Source organism: Pseudophryne corroboree, chromosome 7, assembly GCF_028390025.1.
Source record: "Pseudophryne corroboree isolate aPseCor3 chromosome 7, aPseCor3.hap2, whole genome shotgun sequence".
NCBI classification, from domain to species: domain Eukaryota; kingdom Metazoa; phylum Chordata; class Amphibia; order Anura; family Myobatrachidae; genus Pseudophryne; species Pseudophryne corroboree.
The window spans coordinates 21870658-21886772 of record NC_086450.1 but is presented as its reverse complement, the minus strand read 5'-3'; the positions used below and the strand labels follow the sequence as shown (position 1 = coordinate 21886772).

The window sequence follows — 16115 nt, the reverse complement described above, 5'->3', positions numbered from 1 at the left end:
CCCGCTCATCTCCAGTCTTAAGTTAGACGCAGCACGAAATTTAGCGCATACATAGGTACTTTTGCAAAAAACAAAACCCAACAGTCATGGTCACCTTGGAAACTTTCACCAGCCTATGGTATGCACTGTAAGAGGTTATCATCATCACACATGAACGGCGCAGGTAAAATTCAAAAGTTGTGCGCATGGGATACAATACATCCAATTTTCACATGGCGTAAATGGACTTTTGTCTAACCCTAAAACAGGCCCATAATTAATGAAGAAAGCTGAATAAGGAGCAGTGTGGGGATCACGGAAGGAGCCACACCATCAGTTGGCCACAACTACTCTGAATGAGCGACAGCTAACAGATGAAGAGACAAAGGCTACCATTATATACCGAACGTTTACCTGCAATTGTTTTCACGTACCGTACTGCACCATCATATTGTTGGGTTGCCCGTTATTGGCCATAGGTAACTTACATCCTTGATCCCCCCCCCCCCCCCCAGTTTGTCCGAGCTACAAGAGTGTAACTGTAACATTCTACAGCTTGTAATCTGTGCTACTGAGGGGGAGATGTATCAAGCCTCGGAGAGGAATAAACTGGAGAAGTTGCCTAGAGCAACAAATCAGCTGCTAACTGCCATTTCACGGACCGTATTAGATAAATGACAGAAGCTGATGTAGGTGCTTTGGGTAACTTCTCCAAAGCTTGATACATCTGCCCCTGTGGAATTTGTCAATATTCCATTTACGAGAGCAAGTATTGGAGCACATTTTCACGTATGATTTTTGCCACTAAGGTGCGCAGCGCCTCCAGAAGTCGCACTATTGGGAATTGATATCTAATGAGTAGGTGAAACATTTGTTCCATACAGCGACCTAGAGATGACTGTTGCCATGGCTGCACAGCTTTATGCATGCTGAGCCTAGTAGTACAGAACTACAACTTACAGTCTCTCCTCTATCCCCTGATTTGCCAGCAGCTCCGGCGGTGCCTGGAGCACCGGGGTGACCTTGAGGACCAGGATTTCCAGCGTTTCCGTTTTCTCCGCGATCGCCCTGTTTAAAAGACAAAGTTACACATAAATATTACAACCACAAATACGGATAAAGGGTAACAGAGGATGGTGTTGGTGACAGCTGGATTCTTACCTTAGGTCCGGGGGATCCGTCGCGTCCAGGCTGACCATCGGTGCCAGGATTTCCCTGATTTAAAGGATGGAATTTAGTTAATCTTAATAGGTACGTTATAACAAATTGTATTTCTATTTCTTGTTAGGCTTGCTGCCTTGCACTGCTGGGGCCAACGATGTGTTGGATACTGACCAGCAGCGAATATGTAGAGTTTATATGTTCTCCCCTGGTTCCTGTGGGTGTTACAGGGACTGATGTGAAAGTTTTGATGTTCTCCATTAGAGAAACGCTGTGTAATATGGTGGTAGTATACAAATAAATTGTAAGATGTATATAAGTTATCCCTTGTTGAATCATACCCTATTTAAAACCATGAGCTTCTATCATAGTCCAAATGTACCCTATTCTACCCAGAAACACAATGGTGCAGATGTATTAACCTGGAGAAGGCATAAGGAGGTGATAAAGGCAGCAGCCAATCAGATCCTAACTGTTAATTTACATATTGGAGCTGATTGGCTGGTGCCTTTATCACCTTGCACATATCACTGGTTTATCACTTCCTTATGCCATTGTTCTTTATTATATGACTGATACAGTAACAGCTGCGTATAACTGTATATCAATGTAAGGTCATGTCTACGTGTTTGATGCTTACAGTGGAGCACCACGTGTTGAGTCGGCCTGTATTGTCCAATAGTAACCCTGTATTAGGAGTTGCTGCATATTGGTGCTGGTATATTTACTAGATATCTCATCTCATACTATTTTCCTATATGGATTTATTGCTACTCTTAATCAGTTATTATACTTGCAGGTATAACGCCAAACCTTGTTTCAGTTAGGAGGCATCAGGCTTTTATACCTGCTTGGTTTACTGTGGGTTGCAGGGACTCAGGGGGTGAAACTTTTTCGAGGACTTTGCAGATAAAATGTTTCCCATTTAAACTTTGTTGAGTTTAATGTGATCGAGGATAGAGAAACGCGTCGTGTTATTCTCTTTTTCATTTTCATTGCACGTTTATATTTCGGTTGTTTTTACTAAGCAGCACAGGACAAGTTACATAAAACTTAAGTGCAATTATTTAATTGTTATTGATAGTTTAAATTCTTAACATTTTTGTATTTTAATAATTATTGGAGTCGTGAGTGTATTGCATTTTAATTTCACTTATGCATTTTTTTATGTTCTAGTGACAATAAACTATTTGGACAGGATTCAAATGTTTAGACGGGAGATCGCAGGGCGATATTCTAATGACCCCTGTTATCGCGCTGATGGCGCCCATAAGAGACGGGTTTAGCCGTGTAAAGCAGCTAAACCTGACTAAAGACATGGGCGCAATCGTGAAAAGTTCCGTTTGGGCGTCCAAATGGGTCACTTTTTGCGCATTTCAGCTCACCACCCCTGGGGCGGCGAGCTGAAATGCTGATATCGCACCCATCGGCAGTAACATTTGCATACTGCCGGTAGGTGCGATGGGGGCGGGAGGGAAGCTGCAAGATTAGAATCCCGCCCATTGAATTGAATTGAATTAAGGTTAGGTTTTATCCCAGTGGAGACTTCACTCTATAATTACCAAATGTAGAGTAAAGCACTACAGAATTTGTTGGCACTACATAAATAAATTAGAATCATAATGAAAAAGTTGAGTTGGTTGTTTCATTTTCATTTACTTACATCTCGCCCACTCTCTCCGGATACACCATTAGAGCCGTCGCGACCCGGTGTACCTGGTTGACCGCGTTCACCGGAAGGCCCTTTCTCTCCCTTTTCACCAGATGTACCCTAATGTTCAAGAACAACATAAACACTTACAATATGTGCACAAAATAATAAATGACAGTCACATAGATGTTTACTCTAGACTAAATGGATGGGGATGTACGAAGCACAAATTACTTTTAACAAAACTTACAGATTACAGTTTATAAACATAATGCTAATTAAAACCAATTAAAACAACCAAACAAAAGGGAACTAACTTTCTGTGACATGAATTTAGTATTTAGCTTTGGATGATTATAGGAAGATTGAGATGTCATACCGGTGTTCCAGGAGGGCCTCTGGCCCCTGAAGGACCTTGCATGCCAGGCAAACCTACGATACCACGAGAGCCGGGAGTTCCACTAAGACCACTAGGACCTGGAGTACCCTGTAACATAATTGCAAAAAATGTAACAAATGTCATTTCGGATCCTACTGTAGATGTATTATTATAAACAGGCAAACTTATCTATTACGTCTTAATATACTTTGTCATTGACTGATTTATAATTCAGTCCATTGTTGGTGCACTGTTGGTGGACCACGTACAAATTTCAAATAATGCAGCCCCAGACTTTACAATGCAAACAATACATATTATCTCACATTATTATAATGCTATGGCATTATGGCATTTTCTTCGCATAAACGGAAAATACAAGTTTAAAATAAGAGAATACGTTGTACACATATATTTAAAAAAAATTATGTTTCATGACTACTTTCCGGGTTTGGGCAAAATAAATTCTAGGATCACTAACCGGTTCTCCACGACTGCCGGGCAGGCCGCCTGGACCTGGAAGACCAGGTTCACCCTTTGGTCCTGCAGAACCAACATTACCAGGAGCACCAGCACTGCCAGATGGACCAGGAGGACCAACTTTTCCTGCGGGACCGGGAGGACCTGCGGCGCCTGAATTCCCCTGTCATTTAGGAAAACAAAAAGTGACATTTATTACATTGTTTCATACTGTGGAACAGAATAACGTAGATTTATTCAATACTTTCAAAAGTATGTAATATATAACAAGTGAAATATAAGGTTCACATGCTTATATCAACTGACAGGCATTTACAGGGTGCGTTGCTGGGATATAATGAAGCATTATAATGAAAAATCATTGGCGTGTAATTGCAGGTGCTAAGAGTGACTTTTAACTAATTTACCACTGTTATGACAAACATATGGGGGGTTTCCAGTAGCCCAGATCTTTTAATATATGTCAGCTTATGAATATATTTGTGCACCAACTAGGAGATCTGGAAAAAAAAATGTTTGGATGTTTCCTTGAGGAGTTATGGGGTCTTTCAGATGTGGTCACAGTAGAGGAGTGGCTGTGACTTTAATTGCAGCCACTCCTGCGCCTGTATGTTAATGCCACGCCCAGTGAGTGTCCTATTGAGATGCGCACTGACCACAGTGCAAATCTGCCAATGTGCGTACGAAGGTGCACTATTGTGGATTTTTGGCTGGACCATAGGAGTTTGTAGCTGCCTATCTCCATGCAATTGCAAGCTGCACCCCCTGGTGGTAGCTACTGGGATACATGCACAGGCATAAACCACTGGTTTCTATGTAGTCACCTCTGAATCCCCCCCTTAGTTTAATAAGCACTGCAATAGACCATTTGTAGTGTTGATTGTCATTGCTGTTTAGCATACACTATGCAGTGCATAAGGACACCAATGGTGCATATATGTCCAAGGACGGTTCTAGGTTCTTCTGTCGCTCCCTCAACCTCCAATACTCTGCACAGCAGGGGGTCTGGATTGTGGAAAAGGGCCCGCGTCTGTAAAAAATACTATTCAGCTAAAGCGGGCTGGCCCTACTGCCTCATATACCGGGTTACTGTGATCGCTGGTCCTGTATATGTCTGATGTATTACACTGCACTATGTATGGCTGGTCCTGTATACAGTATGTCTGATGTATTATATATACTGCAGACTGTAGCATGTGGAACCCTCGTTGTAGAAATCCTGCATTTGCTCCATGTATGTAAGTTTTTGCATGTGAACAGAATGTTTTTTTAACCGATTAACTTATTTCCATCTTTATTATAATTGTGAAAAATGGTGAAATGACAAACATTTAATAAAGCAAACAAGGTGAGGTGTATATAGGTTTACTCACACTGGATCCTGGAGGACCGGGTAAACCACGAGCTCCTGGGAATCCAGCTCCACCCTAGGAAACATTATAATGCATTAGTACATACTGCAGGTTATAATAACATATGGCTTCTTTCTGGGGAACTCTCTGAATGTATTTCCCTACAGAGAAATTACATCCCTTCAGAATGTAAGCTCTCACGAGCAGGGCCCTCTTCCCTCATGTGCTTATCCTTTTCTTACTTTAATAATCCTCAACTTCACCAAATCCTGCGGTATCTGCCACCTGATACTTATTCCAGTGTCATCTGCTGATGTAGCTGTTTATATACCCTGTACTTGTCCTATATTGTCTTCAACTGTTTTGATTATTTGTCTATGTACTGTACTCTGTAATTGGGCGCTGCAGAACCCTTGTGGCGCCATATAAATAAAAGATAATAATAATCTCTGATCACAGATGCACAGAATAGTTTCCAGTTTCTGGCAGGATTGGCCTCCTCGTTATGATATAAGTCAGCGCACCTACGTATCTGGTGACATAGCGGTAACTGGAACAGAAGCTTCCTCATTGCTTTATACAAACTAAGGAACATTTGCGCTGCAGTGAACACTGTAAAATAAAACTATTGTCCCTTTAAATAAACTATGAACAAGAGCCAGTTTAAGCTTCTACGCCAGGACCATTTCTTAATTATCTTGATTCCGCCGTAACCAGGCGCTGTCTGACTTTCTGTAGCTCAGTATGACTTGCTTTGGGTTCTATGTACATAGTGACAAATATGTTATCAGCCCAGATCAACTTGTGTATTAGCATCATTTACTTACAGTATACAGATGGGTCCACAGTTATCTTGGCCTCTTTGCTGCGCCTAGGCACAACATGGTTTATTAACATAAACCCTTCATCTATTGTTCTCAGATGCAATACAATACAGAGAGAACAATACAGCAGGGGATTAAGTCATTACAGCAGGGGATTAAGGGGGTCATTCTAAGATGATCGTAGCTAGGCTAAATTTAGCACAGCTACAATCATTCACACTGACATGCGGGGGGACGCCCAGCACAGGGCTATCCCGCCCCGCATGTCAGTGCCACCCCCCTTCCCGCAGAAGTGCAAAGGCATCGCACAGCGGCGATGCCTTTGCACTTCAAGAGTAGCTCCCGACCAGCGCAGCTTTAGCGTGCTGGCCGGGTGCTACTCATCGCTCCCTGGCCCGCAGCGGCTGAGTGTGACATCACGCAGCCGCTGTAGCCCACCCCCCCGTTCGGTCCGGCCATGCCTGCATTGGCCGGACCGTGCCCATGAAACGGCGGACAAACACCGCCGTTCTGCCCCCCCCCAGCGACCGCCTCTGCCTGTCAATCAGGCAGAGGCGATCGTAGCGGCCCGACGGCCTTCAGCAGCGCACTGTGGCGCCTGCGCATGCGCAGTTCTGACCCGATCGCACCGCTGCGATAAACTGCAGCGTGCGATCGAGTCAGAATGACCCCCTAAGTCCGACTGCCCAGTCTCAGTTAATCCTATTAAAGGTCAAGATAAACATGGACCCATCTGTATATAACTACCATGTATCAGATTGATCTTGACAGCGCTTGCGAGAATATGGAGGCTGCAGGAGAGGGATTGCAAGATCCCTATCTCACGAGAATGCCACCATAGACACAAAGCGGTAACCGCCAACTGAAGGAGTCATCAGCCACGTGGGTGATACTCCGCAAAGCATAGCTGTTTTAAGTTTTGGTAGGGTTACTCTGTCGACATAAAGTGTTGACATTATATAGTCGATATACTGTTTACTGACATTTTAATCACTGACATTACATGTGTATCCCTCCCAAATAACATGTCATCTCAAATCAAACCTTCAGAACGATGTTATTCCTATAATATTCATTGTTAATTGTAAATGAACCATACGCTTTGGCCATACTGAAAACATCTGCTACAGGGAAGGTTACACATTGAGAAGTCAGAAGCTTCTGCGGCCGCTGTTACGTCCGGCTGCGGCAGCCAGCTTACTACCGTATAATAATACTATCACTCGCCAATCAGTGCGAGTATCTTTCCGTCTTCAGTCGGAGTGCCGGGCTGCCGACTGTTCCATATCCAGCTGTCATTATTAATATTGGGGCTTACACTTGCCCAAAGCTGTGTGCAAGAGATCAGCCTGACACAGGCCCCATATGCCCTTGACACTCATATGACATTTCCTCCAGACGGATGAGTTCCGTACGATCGCACAGCAGCCTCCCATGAACGCCCATTGCATGGATAAGAGTCATCAACAGACGGATCGAGCAATCCGCTCTTCCAGTCTCCGTCTGTGTGCTTACGCCTGTTGCGGGGCATCTGCAGTCTGCTAGTAACGGTGCATGCTCAGTGTGCAGACGTCCGGGAACCGTTCATATTCGTCCTTCCATCCAACTTAAAATCCGGCCCTGTATGCTCACATGCAATGCTGACTACGGTGTCTGGCAAGGGGCAGATGTGGATTGGGCCCTGACTGCATTAATTTATGGATGGACTAAATACCCCACGGTACTATTTGAAATATTCAAGAACACTAATTTAATTGCATGAAAATTCATTTTTAAATAAATACATAAAAAATATATAGCTTCTAAAAAAGGTGTGATGTGTATCTGTAACAATTTGGCCACATTATACGTATACTGTAGATGGACAGTAGCGAATATTGCAATGCAAAATACTTACAATTGCACCTGGAGAACCGCGATCTCCTTTTGAACCTTGAGGACCGGGGTTGCCCTGTAACAAGATACATTTAGGGTTACCTGTTGCTCTTGTCCACTACAAACATTCATCAGTAAAAAAATAAAAAAATAGACAAATAGACAAAAATGATTACAAAATAGGCATAATAGAAGACAGCTAAAACTCACAGCAGGACCGGGACCACCTGAAGGACCGGCGAGACCTGGAGGCCCGGGCTCTCCCCTTTCTCCGTTACCACCTCTCTCTCCTTTACCGCCGGGTTCTCCATTTTGACCCTGCACAAAATGGGAGAGACAGTAAGTTAAATTCAGACTAAAATCAAGAGTTTCCTTACCAGCACAAATAATAATACTTTACTAATACCTGTTACATATTTGTCAGTTCTAGAAGTGGTATATAATGTAACACTTATGTGTCAGTAACACGGCAACCGGCGATGCAATGACTTACAGTAGGAGCATTATATATGGCCCATCTTGTGCTCATCAGTTACTACCCCACTGGAAAGTGTAAAACACACGCACACACACACACACACACACACACACACACACACACACACACACACACACACACACACACACACACACACACACACACCAGTGCTGACCACTGTGCCACAGGGCCGTCCCATATGGAAAATAGAAAAATAAAATGCCCCCCTATAGAAACAGATGGCAGGCCTTGCTTTTGACTTCATGAAGTTTGATTTAAATAAAAAATAGAAGTTTTAATTATATCAGATCTCCTACAACGTATTATTATATTCCACGGCTATACTTACAAAATATCAGCAATGCATTTTCAGCACACATAATAAATGTTACTAGAGAAGTATAAAACAATATGAAATGACTTATGATTACATATGGGTAAAGCCCGGCATATTTTACTCTAATAGGCTGCATGATAGACTCGTCGTAATATACTTACAGGTGCGCCAGGGAAGCCAGCAGGACCGGGGGGACCAACCTCGCCACGTTCTCCCTATAAGCAAATAAATAACCATATATTAACCATAGTTACAATCAATACAATTACCATTGACAGTTACATCAATTACTTTACTGCTCCATGAAACATATTACATTAGTAACCTTTATTGGAAGGCTTAGTGTGTTCTGATGCCCTTTACAATATATTATATATATTATTAAGGCCTAAATGTATACACATTTATTGTCACTTAAATCTTTTTTGTTTCCTTACAGTTAATTTTGTGAAAATCATATTTTTAGTGACAACTATATAGGGAATCAGCGATCACATCAAAATGACACTAATATGTTACATAGCTAACAGAAGAGTAGCAGATATTTCACTGGAGGATTTGGGATATATTTGCAACTGTAAATAGTTATAAATCCGTTTCTAACGTGTATGTACTAAAACAGAAACATATACTAAATATATTAACATACATCACTATAAAACACATGCATTTTTTTATACAGGTGTAGCCACGCTCATCGTGGCCACATCTGCGCTAAACATGAACTCTCGGCGTGGTTAGGCACGCCTGCGCCTAGCTGTGCCGAGCTGTGGCAATTGCCCCGACCCCAGACATGCACGCGGTCTCGCCTAACAAGATGCGATCACGGCGAGATGTAGCCACGATGAGCGTGGCTACATTTGTATGTAATTCTTTAAAATACATTGCGTAACCATATATTATACAGTTGTGTCCTCATACAGTGTGGATTCAGTTGCACCAAACGGCGCATCTCGGCGCCAAAGTGACCATGAGACTGGGCCGTACTGAGCGTCTTTCTCTTTAAAAATGTGCGTATTATTCCCATAAATATAACAAGTACAGATGGAGCCTCACTCATATAGGCTTCTATGCTGCACCTAGGTGCACCGAGGCTTATTAGCATAAGCCTTTCATGTATTGTTCTCAGCTGCAATACAATACAGAGAGAACAACACATCAGGGGATTAAGTCATTACAGCAGGGGATTAAGTCTGACTGCCCTGGCTCAATTAATCCTATTAAAGGGATAGATGAGCAGGGCTCCAGCTGTATACAGAACATAGACAGAAAAAAGTAGACTTTTGTGTAGGGATTCTCTTGTCTTCATACATGAACTAAACCTTAACTTTTAATAATGTCAAAAATAAAACATATTTTATGACAGTATTTAAAGTTAAGTTTTAGATCATGTACAGTATGAAAACCAGAGTGCCCCCCCCCCCCCCCCCCCCACAAAAGTCTACTTTTCTCTCTATGTATATAGTATATTTGTTCCTTTTATGGCTCTCGGGGAGCACCCCCGGTAATAATTCATACACATATTGACATAATCCCATTGAGTGATCTTATACACTTACAGTACAATTGATACAGGTCTCTATATCAATCATTTTGTATTACACTTGCAACACCAGTTCAATGATCAACCCTGATTTGACATAAATAAAACATCTGGAATCTACAAAATTACTCCGCTAGATTACACTGATCAATTTGATGTGTCCCATTTGTACATCTGTGCGTGCCTGAGTCTGAATCTGTATATGAAGTGTTACAATGCAGCAGCCACAGTTTTTTTCTCATGCCAAGTTCTGTTGTGCGTCATCTGCGTCTTTGTAGGTGAGTAAGATTAATTCCTGTGCAGTTAATGTCGCCACCTAGCGTCTCTGATATACTGTTAGTGGTGCTTTGCTGCATCTTCAGTGCAAATAAAATGCTAATTTTGAAGAGAAAGGCCGCTACACCTCTCAGAGCGCCTCAGTTGCACCGGATGTCTCATATGATGTATAGACACTAGGTGTACGTGGACACATTTGTAGGTTTTTGTACTTATAGAACTTCTTAGTTGCGCAGTATCACAAACAAGTACTTACAGGACCACCACGAGTGCCAACAGAACCAGGAGGCCCGGCTGGACCACCATCACCCTACAAAAGACAATTAAAATTCAATAAATTAATTTTATTAAAAATACTTTGGAATACAAGAACAAACAATTTGAACAAATGTTATTTACAACTAAATAATGATTTAATTATATGAATACAATTAAATATGCGGCTCAAGAAAGAATGGTGTAAAGAAACGCTACCTTCTCTCCGGTTGGACCAGCCGGACCAGGGGGACCAATAGGGCCAGAGGGACCCTGAAAATACAGAGGAAGACAATGAACAATCCACCCAAAAGATAAACACAAGTTCCTCCATAAAGATAATATAACCAGATGACATTGTATCATGTATATCTATATATCCACATGTTCTAAGTGACTAGTCAGATCTCGTGTCATCTGTATCATGTGGTGCGTAGATCTGATTTGTGTACACTTACCCTCATCCCATCATTTCCAGGAGTTCCATCCCCACCTTTGCCTCCAGGTTCACCCTACAAACATAAGGAAAATGATCTTTCTTAATAGTTCATGAAAACCAATGTGTTACTTACAATGTAAAAGTGTGACTATTGAAAGGACCAATGCCTAGCAAACACCGACCTTATCACCTTTTGGCCCAGGATTTCCAAAACCTCCTCGTTCTCCTGGCATTCCTTGTAGACCAGGAGGTCCCATCCCTCCCGATTGACCAGGTGGGCCAGCAGGTCCCTGTAGGTAACATATCAAATTATTCACAGCCTTGCATGGATTTTTTGGGGGGATGGGGGTAGGTTAAAACAACAGATACATTTTTTGAAATCCCGACTTATTTCGCTCTTTCAAAGAGACATGCAAATCGCAACGGCAATTTATTTTAATATACTACACTGTATATAATATTGTGTAAATATTTAAGAAGTAATAATACCAGAAAAACATTTTTCCTCTATAGAACACTTATTAAGACGATCGTTGCTTTGGACAACCCTTCACAATACTGTAGAACGTGCCCCCACCTAACACAGTCATTAAGCTCTTCTCAGTGAACACAGTTTTATGGAAGTGAAGAAATATATTCTCTTTGTCTTTTCATCTGATTACCTTTGAGCCATCTGGACCTGGAGGCCCGGCAGGACCTCTAGTTCCGGGAGTTCCAGGACCACCTTGTGCTCCTCTTTCACCAGGTATGCCATTTTCACCCTAAACAGTAGAAGAAGAGGTTATTGCACTTATAATACTCTAATTAGCACCTATATTAAGGCTCTTGTATATTGGGATTTCCCCTGAAAAAACCTGATGGTGTGATTGGGACATCAGGGAGATTTTTCCCTCTCTTCCCCCCAACCCAACACACACCAGTCCCCCGAGATTGTGTCTGTCACTCTGCTAGACAACAAAGCACTCTGTATTAATTTCATGCACTTAGAATCGCATTAATGTCACACAGATCTGATTTCACAGAATCTTAGTGCCCCCCCAGGTCTACTATAACTACTCCAGTGATTTGTGGCTATACAGGCCTGTTGTGTAAAGTCACAGTATACTGTATGGTCTAACAGTATAACCGCTGCCCACCAAGCACTAATCATTCAAATATGAGTTAATTTCTATAATGGTTTACTGTAATTTTTATAGCATTCAAAGCAATAGGACTAGAAAAATTATTATATCCACATATAATACATTCAGTGAATTAACCCTCAGCACTCTCCGACAGAAAGCGCCAGTTTGGTTTAATTTTTTTCTTTTGCGTTGATTTAAGTGAACATATTAATGCTCTCACTGTGCAAAATATGGATCTCTACAAGGAATGTTATAAATACCATAATAGAAATTAGGTATAGCGATATAACCATGTGCCGTGGACAAATGAAAACAAGGAATAGCTGTAGGACAATCATTTTCCTGTCATGTAGATTTCTGTTGAAAGTTTTAAAAAAAGAAACTCTGTTCTTGGTCACAGCCATATTCTACTCTATGATCCATATATATGTAAGGGCAAAGGGGGTGCCATTGAGCTTCTGAGTCCACTAGTCCCTTTATGTAGATAATTGAATTTGTGTAGTCCAATCCCAAGTTCCAAAACTGAAACATGCAAGACAGGAGCTGGGGTTGGTTCACTGATCCAACTAGGCAGCACAAAAAAAAGGGAACGGACCATCGGCAAAGATTAAGATCATGAAGGACAAGGTGCGCGTTGGAAGAATTCTATTTATTTTAACAGAAAATATCACCCCATGCCAACAGAATGGCTTATCCTATCGTATATCCCTAAAATCAATATACCGTAGTCTATTTCTATAACACAGCCAAACTTACCTTGTTACCTGTGTTCCCTGGAGCACCAATTTCTCCTTTTGGACCCTGTAGATAAATGTAATTATTTATTGCATCCAAATATAAATTTATATAGAGATAACAATAGAGATAACAATGGTTTCTTAAATAATATGTAACATACAGTATACAATATATATTTCTCAGGGTTTCAAAATGGATTGTCCTGAAAGTCTGGACGCTGGAACTTGATAGGCTACACCAGAACATTTCGTTGGAATACAGATTTGTGTTTGATCATTTTAATAAAAGTAAAATATTTATGCTCTAGGCCACTTACAGCTTCACCAGGCTTTCCATTCTCCCCAGGGGGTCCAGCGGTTCCAGGCAAGCCCTGTAAGGAGAAGTACCAAGTTAAGCTGACATTTTAAAGTTAGAAATGGTACAAAATGAACAATGTAAATACATGCCACCCTATGCCCATGACTGCTCTATTGTGTACCCATCATGTAGAGTTCCTAAGGTAGGAAATAAGACTAAATAGGAGCAGGTGTCTTCTCTACCATGTGGCCTTTTTGGCATAATATTCAGAGTTCAAAAGCACACCAGAGGTGGAGAACATGGTATTTTTTCATTTCTATTATTTTTGCTTCCTCTGTGGTATCTGGTATATTTTGTTTCTGCAGTCTTCTATTAAAGAACTTATTCTACATTAATTATTTAATTAGTTTGATTACATGACTGAATTCCCAGATCTGAGTGGCATAAGAAGGATACTTGGGGAAGTCTGAATGGAATGTGGAGTAGTCCATGGCATGTGAGAAGGACTGAGTGGCATTTTGGTGGCACTTTGGAGTTTGAGTGGCATTTGTGGAGGTCTCAGTGGAATGGGAGGTCTGAGTGTCATGTGGCAGGCATATGGGGAGGGCTGGGTGGTATATGAATAGTGTTAGTGGCATCCTGGGGATATGGTAGGAGGTCTGTTTGACATCGGAAATGCATGTTGGGAGGTCTGATTGGCATGCAAGGTCTTTCTGAGATGAGTAATGTGAGGGTCCATTGTTGACACTTGGGTTAAGGTGTAGCCATTTCGAGTTAAATTAGGGGACACTGTCAATCCACCATAATCAAACCCACCCCTCCATGGCATGCCATTACTGTAAAGAACATGCCTCTTTTTGTACCAGGCTACATCTATTTTGGATACCAAACCGTGGACAAGCAACATTTTTAAAAACAGCTTACTACCTGTATATGGGCAACTTGGTGAAGAATTGTCTTTTAGAAAGTTAAAAATAGGCTTTTGTTATTCCTCTCTCTATCCTCTGTTTCAGCTACACAACTTCAATGACAGTTGTGTATGAACTGAACTTGTTGAGTATTTGATATGTGTTTATTTATGAATTGTTCTACCCATGTCCAGTTTGGCACAGTTTTGTGCACCACACAAATAAAGAATGATGATGACAATGATGATGATGGATACATACCTGGAAACCAGGTGGACCTGATGCTCCTGGTTCCCCTCGTTCTCCTGGAGGACCCTATAAAAGACACAAATTCGTTTTGTGAAAATAAAATTTACAAATTTACATTTTCAGTAAAAAGTAGTAAATATGTGTTATCATCAGATCTGCATTGATAACGGAACCACTGGACACTTGGGCTGGAGAACTGAAGATGGGAGATGATAATACAATAATATTATGACCTAACTTGATGATAGGGGGCCCTGATAAGAGGTTTAGCTTCACATAATAGTTATATTTGATTTTTTCACCTGGGTATAAAATAAATAAAGTAAAAAAAAAAAATGGTTTTCCCACTGGAAGATCAGGCAGTCATTTTTTGAACTATATCTATTTTTCTCATTTGTTGACCTACAGTAATTTAGGGAGTTGATGGTAAAGCTTTACTGAGGTCAAGCCTATGTCTTGCCCTTAATCACAAACCCATTGTTGAGTGTCTGTTTTTCTAACTCAAGCCCACATGATTTATTTGAGTGATGGATAGCTGTAGAATACATGTGGTTAAAGTAAGGGTCATTCTAAGTCATCATATGATTTTCATTAACTGAAACAGTGCAACAATTTTCCAATTTAATTTCCAAGTTTGGAAAGTCTCTGATACAGATCCCTATATGGCTTTTAGGAATATTGAGTCTTTATACTCTGCAGAGGTGCAGCTACTGTGAGAGCTTCTATGTAATGCACGTGCCTGGTGTTCCACAAGATGGGAACACATTAAGGGGTATATTCAATTGAAGTCGGATCCATTGCGACATTCATTTGTCGGAATGGATCCGACCTGGGCTATTCAAATGACATCTCAATTTGACTTTAAAAAAATTCGAATTGAGATGCGGGGAGGGGGGGGGGAGACGGGGGAGAGCCGCGGGCAGACGGGGGAGAGCAGTGCTACAGCAGCGGCTATATAGCTGCTGCAGCACTGCTCTCCCCCATCTGCCCGTGGCTCTCCCCCCATCCCCCCCCCAGTCTCTCTGCCTCTCCCCGTTCCTCCTCTCTGTCCCTGCATCACAGCCGCTGCTCACGGCAGCGTCCACCCGGCTCCAGCAAGCGACGTCTCGCTTGCTGGAGCCGGGTGGACGCTGCTGTGAGCGGCAGCTGTGACATCCCCCAGCGCTGCTCACCCGGTCCCCGCCTCGGCTCTCCATGTCCCCGCCTCGACTCTGCCCATCCCCGCCTCGGCTCTGCCCGTCCCCGCTCGGCTCTCCAGTCTCCGGCGCTGCTCTCCCCATCTCATTTCGACTTTTTTTTAAAGTCGAAGTGAGATGGTCGAAAAGGGGGCCAAAACCTGTCACTTTTGGCCCCGTTTTCAACACAAGCACGTGGATAGGCAGCTATATCACCGATACACGTGCTTTTCGACAAGTCAAATTTATCGACTTGTCGAAAAATTTGGGGTTTGATTGAATTGGTCGAATCACGATTCGACCTTAAAAAGTCGAAAACTGACGTCTTTTCAACAGACGGCAGCTTTCAACTTCAATTGAATATACCCCTAATTCCTTTCTCTTTTTACATGTCAAAATCATCCCAAAAACAACCCCACCATAAAAACAGTGCATTACTTACTGCAGCTCCACCGAGACCTGGTGGACCTTGTTCTCCACTCTTTCCAGGAAGACCCTGTGATCCAGGGGATCCGGGACCACCCTTTTCTCCATTCTTACCAGGTTGACCCTAAAATAAATGATGTAATGTTAGGTTATATATATCTGTATAAAC

The 16115-nt window shown here is 42.0% G+C and overlaps 1 protein-coding gene across 1 annotated transcript in view; it reads right to left on the bottom strand.

Moving 5' to 3' along the window:
- Window positions 1-16115, bottom strand: part of COL3A1 (collagen type III alpha 1 chain) — a 120237-nt gene that overhangs the window by 13603 nt on the left and 90519 nt on the right. Inside the window, exons 25-42 of the mRNA XM_063932733.1 lie at window positions 15963-16070; window positions 14358-14411; window positions 13208-13261; window positions 12910-12954; window positions 11692-11790; window positions 11212-11319; window positions 11049-11102; window positions 10810-10863; window positions 10592-10645; window positions 8678-8731; window positions 7912-8019; window positions 7724-7777; window positions 5024-5077; window positions 3652-3813; window positions 3171-3278; window positions 2804-2911; window positions 1141-1194; window positions 940-1047 (exon numbers count right to left, since the gene is read on the bottom strand). Coding sequence (XP_063788803.1) covers window positions 940-1047; window positions 1141-1194; window positions 2804-2911; window positions 3171-3278; window positions 3652-3813; window positions 5024-5077; window positions 7724-7777; window positions 7912-8019; window positions 8678-8731; window positions 10592-10645; window positions 10810-10863; window positions 11049-11102; window positions 11212-11319; window positions 11692-11790; window positions 12910-12954; window positions 13208-13261; window positions 14358-14411; window positions 15963-16070 — 1440 coding nt within the window. The remainder of the gene's footprint in view (window positions 1-939; window positions 1048-1140; window positions 1195-2803; window positions 2912-3170; window positions 3279-3651; window positions 3814-5023; window positions 5078-7723; window positions 7778-7911; window positions 8020-8677; window positions 8732-10591; window positions 10646-10809; window positions 10864-11048; window positions 11103-11211; window positions 11320-11691; window positions 11791-12909; window positions 12955-13207; window positions 13262-14357; window positions 14412-15962; window positions 16071-16115) is intronic.